This window comes from Entelurus aequoreus, linkage group LG08 (assembly GCF_033978785.1).
Source record: "Entelurus aequoreus isolate RoL-2023_Sb linkage group LG08, RoL_Eaeq_v1.1, whole genome shotgun sequence".
NCBI classification, from domain to species: domain Eukaryota; kingdom Metazoa; phylum Chordata; class Actinopteri; order Syngnathiformes; family Syngnathidae; genus Entelurus; species Entelurus aequoreus.
In genome coordinates this window covers 58,040,514-58,050,479 of record NC_084738.1, presented here as the reverse complement: position 1 = coordinate 58,050,479, position 9,966 = coordinate 58,040,514, and the positions used below count along the sequence as shown (strand labels likewise).

General features: G+C 40.0%; 1 protein-coding gene across 1 annotated transcript in view; it reads right to left on the bottom strand.

Annotated features, from left to right (window-relative positions):
• The window catches only part of LOC133656091 (vesicle-fusing ATPase-like), a 73,477-nt gene that overhangs the window by 35,872 nt on the left and 27,639 nt on the right, over positions 1–9,966 (bottom strand). The window contains exons 7-9 of the mRNA XM_062056906.1: positions 5,946–6,021; positions 5,511–5,666; positions 774–973 (exon numbers count right to left, since the gene is read on the bottom strand). Of these exons, the coding sequence (XP_061912890.1) occupies positions 774–973; positions 5,511–5,666; positions 5,946–6,021 (432 nt within the window). The remainder of the gene's footprint in view (positions 1–773; positions 974–5,510; positions 5,667–5,945; positions 6,022–9,966) is intronic.

Below are 9,966 nucleotides of genomic sequence, written 5' to 3'. Positions count from 1 at the left end.
CCCTGCTCTAGATCAACTTCAGCTTTGCTGATATATAGTTTAGGTTTTTTTACCTTTTATGCCCTTTTTGTCAAAAACCTGTTTTTTAAGGCAATAAAACTAAATATGCAATATTTCCCCCCCAAAAAAATTCTAAGTGGAATATTTGATGTTAAGTAATTAGAGCTTTAAACGAGTCAATAATTTATAACATTGATTTTAGTTGATTCTTATTTTTTGAGCAATGGCAGTTTATTTTATTTTATTTTGAATCCTACCAAGATTATTGGGGATCCAAAAAGGCCTCACTCATAAAAGTGTTAAAAATAAGTCATACTTTTTTTGTATTTTTACTTTCAACGCTTAAATGTAGATCAACTACACGTCCATTATGAGTTTTTATTTATCTTTTTTTTTTGCTTTTGCTTTATGCTCTTTTGGCATTATTTATGGCAAACACAAAAAATGCAATTCTTTTTTTTAATGTTTTGAATAGGTCAAAAATTTATAACAACCTTTATTTTGATTCTTCATTATTTTTTGGCAATGACCGTTTTTAAGAAAAAAACAGCCTGCATTGCAACCTTTTCTTGATACATTTCACCTGCTTGCTCTTTTTTATTGTTTTTATTTCTTTCAACGTAGTATTTTTAGACTGTTCCGCGGACTGTACAAATATCAGCCGCGGGCTGCAAATGGCACCCGGGGAGCATTTTGGACACCACTGCCTAAAGTGATCCTCGATGTCTTGTTAAGATGAACATTTGAGATTGGGCGACAGCCAAAGACCTCACCCTCTTCTGTTCGTCCTCGGCGTCGGCAAACAGTTTGCGGATGTTGGCCTCTGACTCTCCCACGTACTTGTTGAGGATCTCGGGCCCGTTTACGATCTTAGGCTCGCAGGCGTTGAGCATCTTGCCGATCTGTCGCGCCATTAGTGTTTTACCGCAGCCGGGGGGGCCATAGAGCAGGATGCCCTTGACGTGCTTGCAGCCTGCAGACACACACACACACACACACACACACACACACACGCACACAACTATTCAATCAGTTCTGTTACACAAGCTTATTGACGTTGTAGGAGGAGCTTATTTAACTTCAACATCCAACGGCGCTGAAACGCAGCATCCATCTTTAAAACTTGGCTGCTCCTTACTAATGTGTGGTGTAGCAGTTTATCCCAATAAAACCTTTAGTTCCAGTGTGTTGATGTTGCTTGTCGGGACTGCAACGTTGTACCTTTGCTTGCTTCGCGCTTCATACGCCTGTTTTTCATTTGTGCACATCTTTGTTTTTGTCTTACCTGTGTTTCCCTAATAAACAAAGCTTCTTTTCTGCACTTGCCTGCTGTCACTGCATCCCGGGGTCCATACATACACCGAGACGTAACAAAAATCAATACAATGTAGTTTAATAAATGATTATTATTATTTATTAATATTAGTATCATTATTACACTAGTGTAAGAGTGTCAAATGTGTTAATATTGAGGGCCACTTCGCTAAAATGGCTGCCCTCAGTGGACCACACTGAATGACGTGGCGGGCCACATTAAATGATGTGGAGGACTGTGTTAAAAATGTGGCATGCCACATTGAATAGTGTGGCAGACCACATTAAATGATGTGAAAGACTACATTAAATGATGTGGCAGTTCACATTAAATGAAGCGAAGGACCACTTTAAAGAATGTAGAAGACTACTATAAATGATGCTGCAGACCACATTAAATGATGTGGAAGAGAACATTGAATAAAATGATAGGCCACTTTAAATGATGTGGAAAACAACATTGAATAAAATGACGGGCCACAATAATTGATGTGACAGACTACATTGAATGACATTGCAGACCACATTGAATATTGTGACAGGCCACATTAAATGAAGTAGCAGACTACTTTTAAATGACGTAGAGCAGTGGTCCCCAACCACCGGGCCGCGGCCCGGTACCGGTCCGTAGACCGATTGGTACCGGGCCGCGGCCGCACAAGATATACTTTTTTTTTTTTTAAATAATATATTTTTATTATTATTTTTTTTTCTAAATTAAATCAACATAAAAACACAATATATACATTATATATCAATACAAATCAATACAGTCTGCAGGGATACAGTCCGTAAGCACACATGATTGTATTTCTTTATGACAAAAAATATATATATATTTTTTAAAATAAATAAAATAAAATGATGTGGCAGGCTAAATCTGTCCTGCGGGCTTTGAATTTGACACACGAGGCCATATCATGCAAGAAGAGTGTACATATGTTCATCAAACCCCATGTAGAAGACACACTGGCCAGTGGCCATTTTGGTTTTCAGGTCCCAAGAAGAGGGGTAAACTGGGATGGTTGTCAACCAGTTTGTTTTCCAATGAAAAATGTGTTTATTTTGTCCGTAGAAAGTGTTGCGGGCCAATAAAAAGCGAGCTGTGGGCCGCAAATGGCCCCAGGGTCACAATTTGGGACACCCCTGCAGAGACCATCCACACAAGTTAAAAAGTCACGGGCGTGTCGTGACGTGGGTTTTCATCAGGGCCCTTTTGCACCTGCCTGATGACATTTGGGCCGTGCTAATTGAGAGGCCACCCTGATAAACATCTCAGCTGCCATTTGGGGCTGCTGAGGGAGGAGCAGCCAGGTGGGGTCCAGTGTCCGGCTCCATTGTCTGGAACCAACACCCAAACTGTGCCCGGCCCCCCTTGTCAGCACCTGTGCTCAGCCAATTAGATCTTTACCTTTACCCAGACGCGCTATCGGGGTTCGCCATCACAGACCCAGAGGTCAGCTGGACACAGCCGTCCGACTAGAAAGGTCATCGGTGTGTGTGTGCGTGTGTGTGTGTGTGTGTGTGTGTGTGTGTGTGTGTGTGTGTGTGTGTGTGTGTGTGTGTGTGTGTGTGTGTGTGTGTGTGTGTGTGTGTGTGTGTGAGAGAGTGACGTCGGATCAAGTGTGTATTCTGCAAAGTTCCCTCAGAACAGGCCCTCACAGGCCTGCTGGGCTGAGTCACCGATACGTGTGAACCATGTGACACATGTCAGCGATGTGTCACTGCAGGCTCACACGCTAGCATGCGTGCTAAGCGCTAATTGTGACGTCCGACGAGTCTCTTCAAAGGATTTATACGCCAGATTAATGTCTTCAACCATCAGATGCTGGCGACAAGAACTTTTTGGACGTGTTTGAAATCAACATGGTTGCATCTATGTAAAAAAAATGTAAAAAAAAGTACAGCAATAGGTGGCGCTGTAACTCCCTTTTTTGGCGCTACAACTCCTAAAAGTGAGGCTATTTCAGTCTGACATGTCACGGAAAAGGCACAACATATACTGTAGTAACTGGAGATGTCCGATAATGGATTTTTTGCCGATATCCGATATTCCGATATTGTTCAACTCTTAATTACTGATTCCGATATCAACCGATAGCGATATATACAGTCGTGGAAATAACACATTATTATGCCTAATTTTGTTGTGGTACCCCGCTGGATGAATTAAACAATGTAACTTTACCATGAATTGATTAATGTGGACCCCGACTTAAACAAGTTGAAGAACTTATTGGGGTGTTACATTTAGTGGTCAATTGTACGGAATATGTACTGTACTGTGCAATCTACTAATACAAGTTTCAATCAATCAATCAAACACAAGGTTTTCCAAAATAAGAGAACAACTTCAACCCCAGTTATGGAAAAAAGAGCCAACATGGCACTGCCATATTTATTATTGAAGTCACAAAGGGCATTATTTTTTTTAACATGCCTCAAAACAGCTTGGAATTTGGGACATGCTCTCCCTGAGATAATCCTGATACCCATTACAACTATGGTGACTTTCACAAAGTGCATTATTTTTTTAATTTTTTAAACATGCCTCCAAACAACAGCTACAAAAACAATGAAGGCACACAGCTTCAGTCCAGACTATACTAGAGCAGTGGTCCCCAACCACCGGGCCGCGGACCGGTACCGGGCCGCACAAGAAATAAAAAATAAAATTTTTTTTTTTTTTAAATTAAATCAACATAAAAAACACTATATATACATTATATATCAATATAGATCAATACAGTCTGCAGGGATACAGTCCTTAAGCACACATGATTGTATTTCTTTATGGAAAAAAAATAAAAAATAAAAATAAAATACACCCCCCCCTTGCCAACCTTGAGACCTCCGAATTCGGAAGATGGGGCGGGGGTTTGGTGGTAGCGGGGGTGTATATTGTAGCGTTCAGGAAGAGTTAGTGCTGCAAGGGGTTCTGGGTATTTGTTCTGTTGTGTTTATGTTGTGTTACGGTGCGGATGTTCTCCCGAAATGTGTTTGTCATTCTTGTTTGGTGTGGGTTCACAGTGTGGCGCATATTTGTAACAGTGTAAAAGTTGTTTATACGGTCACCCTCAGTGTGACCTGTATGGTTGTTGATCAAGTGTGCATTGCATTCACTTATGTGTGTGTAAAAGCCGCTTATATTATGTGACTGGGCCGGCACGCTGTTTGTATGCAGGAAAAGCGGACGTGACGACAGGTTGTAGGGGACGCTAAAGGCAGTGCCTTACGCCCCCAATAATGTTGTCCGGGTGGAAATCGGGAGAATGGTTGCCCCGGGAGATTTTCGGGAGGGGCACTGAAATTCGGGAGTCTCCCGGGAAAATCGGGAGGTTGAAACCGATACCACTAATTTCCGATATTACATTTTAAAGCATTTATTGTCCGATAATATCGGCATGCCGATTATTATCGGACATCTCTAGTAGTAACATTTAAAACGATTATGGCTAAAATCATTATTTTTGGTAGATTTTGAAACTTTAAACTCAACTTTAAATATCTAACTGTAACATGTGTCAAGTACCAAAATATATTAATCTGAGGTGTGTACCTTAAAATGTGTTTAAAATGCTAGCCTGCTATCGTTAGCATGCATCAACGTGTGTACCTACAAAATTAGCTAAAATAAAAGCTAGCATACTAACAGGTATTATTTGTCAAGTAACAAAATATTTGGTGCTGAGGTGTATACCTGCAAAATTAGCTGAAAAAAATCTAGTATGGTAACATTCGAATGCTAACAACTGTGCCGCGGGCCGATAAAATTTTTTAGCTCCGGGCCGCACTTTGGACACCTAAACAACATACAAAAACCAGGTCAATTATTTGGCAAACATAAAATATTTTGTTGAAAACTGGACCACACAAAAAGTAAGGGCGTCTGAAAAGCGAGGTAGCACAACAGATAGCGTCAAGTAACAACAAATATAAACAGAACTAAAAAATAAAAAAATAAGCTAGCATTCTAACAGTACTATGCTACCATGCTAACAATAGCATGCTTACAGTTAGCATTTGGGCCGATAAAAAATGTAGCTCCGGGGCGCACTTTTGATTGCCAGGTTGATATTTTGGCAAAAGACATATTTTGCTGAGAACCGGACCACGCAAAAAGTGGGGAGTTTGAAAAGTGAGGTAGCACAAAAAATATCGCTCCAGTACATTCAAGGTCCATTACTGTAACTCACCCATCTGTTCCACGATGTCTGGAGGGAAGACTCGAGAGGCGAAGGCTCGTCGGAAGATGTCTGAAAACTCCTTGTCTAGGCCTCCGATGCCTATTTTCTCAAAGTTCCAGTCCGGGCTGATGATGGACTGGCGAGACTCTCTGGTCTTTGACTTGCCTGCAAATACACCATTATTAAGGCAAAAAAACTACACATACTGCAACTAATTGTGCTGTCTGGATGAGCCTCATTCAAATGTCATATTTAATTAAAACTGTGGCGATATTAAACAAGAGCCAAAGTCGCCTACTCATCATAAAGTTAACATAGCAACAAGTGGAGCTAGTATAAGTGCACAAAAAAAAACTCCTGAGCATCATGTGAGCAGTGCGCCCTCTAGCGGCGCTTAAGAGTACTGCTTTTTTTGCTCCAAAAGGTCAAAGATGTGCGACTCACCTATCAGCGTCATGGAGGAACTGTCAGACTTCTCAAATATCACCTGACTGTTAGGCAGCAGCAAACCAATCTCAGTCTGCAACAAAGACACGTTAGCATTAGCATCCCCTGCTAACTAGGAAATGTGGTGCTTCTCATATGTTCAACTCCCGCATGATTGTGGAAATATCTAGACAGTGGAGAGCAACACAAATCATTTTGGAAATATTTGTAACACTCATTTTAGTACAATTTATGTGTACCAGCATAAAAAAATCTCTCAAGCAGACCGCAATATTTTATGTGTGTCATTTAAACTACAAACCCCAAAACCAGTGAAGTTGGCACGTTGTGTAAATGGTAAATAAAAACAGAATACAATGATTTGCTAATGCTTTTCAACTTATATTCAATTGAATAGACTGCAAAGACAAGATATTTAATGTTTGAACTAAGAAACTCAATTTGTTTTTGCAAATTATCATTAACTTAGAATTTAATGGCAGCAACACATTGCAAAAAAGTTGGCACAGGGGCATTTTTACCACTGTGTTACATGGCCTTTCCTTTTAACAACACTCGGTAAACGTTTGGGAAATGAGGAGACCAATTTTTTAAGCTTTTCAGGTAGAATTCTTTCCCATTCTTGCTTGATGTACAGCTTAAGTTGTTCAACAATCCAGGGTCTCAGTTGTGGTATTTTAGGCTTCATAATGTGCCACACATTTCCAATGACAGACAGGTCTGGACTACAGGCAGGCCAGTCTAGTACCCGCACTCTTTTACTATTGACATTGTCTTGCTGAAATAAGCAGGGGCATCCATGAAAAAGACCTTGCTTGGATGACAACATACATTGCTCCAAAACCTGTATGTACCTTTCAGCATTAATAGTGCCTTCACAGATGTGTAAGTTACCCATGCCTTGGGCACTAATACACCCCCATACCATCACAGATGCTGGCTTTTCAACTTTGCGCCTAGAACAGTCCGAATGGTTCTTTTTCCTCTTTGTTCCGGAGGACACAACGTCCACAGTTGCCAAAAACAATTTGAAATGTGGACTCGTCAGACCACAGAACACTTTTCCACTTTGTATCAGTCCATCTTAAATGAGCTCGGGCACAGCGAAGCCGGCAGCGTTTCTGGGTGTTGTTGATAAATAGCTGTGGCTTTGCATGTAGAGTTTTAACTTGCACTTACAGATGTAGCGACGAACCATAGTTACTGACAGTGGTTTTCTGAAGTGTTCCTGAGCCCATGTGGTGATATCCTTTACACACTGATGTCACTTTTTGATGCAGTACCACCTGAGGGATCAAAGGTCCGTAATATCATCGCTTACGTGCAGTGATTTCTCCAGATTCTCTGAACCTTTTGTTGATATTACAGACCGTAGATGGTGAAATCCCTAATTTACTTGCAATAGCTCATTGAGAAATGTTGTTCTTAAACTGTTGGACAATTTGCTCATGCATTTGTTCACAAAGTGGTGACCCTCGCCCCATCCTTGTTTGTGAATGACTGAGCATTTCATGGAAGTTGCTTTTATACCCAATCATGGCACCCAACTGTTCCCAATTAGCCTGTTCACCTGCGGGATTTTCCAAATAAGTGTTTGATGAGCATTCCTCAACTTTATCAGTCTTTTTTGCCACTTGTGCCAGCTTTTTTGAAACATGTTGCAGGCATCAAATTCCAAATGAGCTAATATTTGCAGTTCAAACATTAAATATATTGTCTTTGCAGTCTATTCAATTGAATATAGGTTGAAAAGGATTTGCAAATCATTGTATTTTGTTTTTATTTACGATTTACACAACGTGCCAACTTCACTGGTTTTGGGGTTTGTACATTAGGGATGTTCAATACGGCTTTCCACTTCTGAAACGAGACCGATTTCGGAGCTTTTGAGAATTGTCCAATACAGATAATGATGCACTTTAAAATCAGCAGGAATCATCACACTTACTTTTATGATTTAGTAGTGCAAAACTTGAAAAAAGGTTTGATCAAGTGAAATGAGTCGAACAGAACAATGGTAGGTATGAAACACACTAACCTATTTATTATTAACTGTCCGGAATGGACTTATGCTGTCTTTAAGTTGAAGCGGAGTGGAAATTTTTTTATTTTGGTGACACATAAATTCATGAAGTTGGGCTCACTGTATGATGCGGACATGTTTGTTACTGCATACTTTGTATGACTTTGTATGCGTAAGTCATATGCAACTATAATTATTTTATACTAGTTTATATTGACACGTGTTTACAGTGGGGCAGCACGGTGGAAGAGGGGTTAGTGCGTCTGCCTCACAATACGAAGGTCCTGGGTTCGATCCTGCGCTCGGGATCTTTCTGTGTGGAGTTTGCATGTCCTCCCTGTGACTGCGTGGTTTCCCTCCGGGTACTCCGGCTTCCTCCCACGTCCAAAGACATGCACCTGGGGATAGGCTGATTGGCAACACTAAATTGACCCTAGTGTGTGAATGTGAGTGTGAATGTTGTCTGTCTATCTGTGTTGGCCCTGTGATGAGGTGGCGACTTGTCCAGGGTGTACCCCGCCTTCCGCCCGATTGTAGCTGAGATAGGCTCCAGCACCCCCCACGACTCCGAAGGGAATAAGCGGAAGAAAATGGATGGATGGATGGGGTGTTTACAGTGCGATCCCAACATCCCAACATGCTTTATCAGTATCATGCTTGAAAAGCTGTACACTGCAAAACGTGCTCATTGCAGCCACTAATCCTTACTTCCACGTTTTGAACAGAAACAAAAAAATGGTTTTATTAATTTTTGTTTCCTTGGTTAAAGTATAGTGCTGCTGAGTAAATATGGTAACATTTCTTATTAAATTTATCAAAGGTTTCAAATCAATCAAAACAGTTTTATAGTTTAAATAAGGTAAGCATTTTTATTTTATTCAGGCATTTTTAATCTTTTGTTACAGACTAAAAAACACTTAATAAAGTTATTATTTGATCTATATTTCTGTATTATTTTGCTTTCTATCATGTTAAGGTATAATGTTGTGCAGAGGTGTACTTATAACAATTTTATAGACAAATTATACTATTTATAGTCGCAGTGGAGAGTGAGGGGGCGCGGAATCTTTTTTTTTCAGCAGCCAAAAGGAGCCTTTAAAACCTGTGAGCTGTTTTGAAAAGGTTTGATTATCAGGTGTAGACCAAATAATATATCGTCAGAATCGCTTTGAAGTGAGAATCCATTCTGAATTTTTTGTGATTTAATGTAAGATTTACATAACTACCTACTACATATGTCTAGCTCGTGTGCTATTGCGTGCTTAGCTGTTGTGTAGCTGCTAGGAGCCTTTTGTTAATGACTTTAATAAACTAGAAGAAATTGTGTGCTTATTGAAAGACATTTATATTATAACTGGCTGTCCAGTTTTGCACAAGTAAACACGACTGCTCCTTTTAGAGAGCTTATAGTGGAAATTTTCCACATAAGCCGATATAATACCATACTTTTGCTGATATAGAACCGATATCACTATCGGAACGGACACGCCTTATGTTGACAGCAGTGGTTGGCATAGCAGATGATGAAGAAAGGATGAAGAAAATACCTTTTTTCCTGTGAAATGTTAAATATTTTGAAAGGCAAGTGTTGATATGATGACATGTAGGGATGGGTACCGTTCACATTTGAACCAATCCGGTAGCTGGGAATCGATACCGGTACTGAACAGTGCCAATTGTATGTACTTTTGTGTGTGTTAATAAACATTTATTGTATGATAACAATATTTTATTTTTTAATCTAACATTTAAAAATGAATTGGTTATGAGATGTGCAGTCCAGTTGTCATATCTTGTTTTATTCCTACATTTGAGTCTCATTTGTAGTTCTCAGTCGCACTTCCAAGACATAAGATGGCAGTACAGTACAGGCTATCGATGGTATGTTGTGAAACGAGGAAGGAGCTTTTTCCAGGAAGCTGAGTGTGTTATGTTGCACCCTACAAAGTGTTTATACTGTAAGTATTGTGCTTATTCAGCTGTTTAATTGTAACG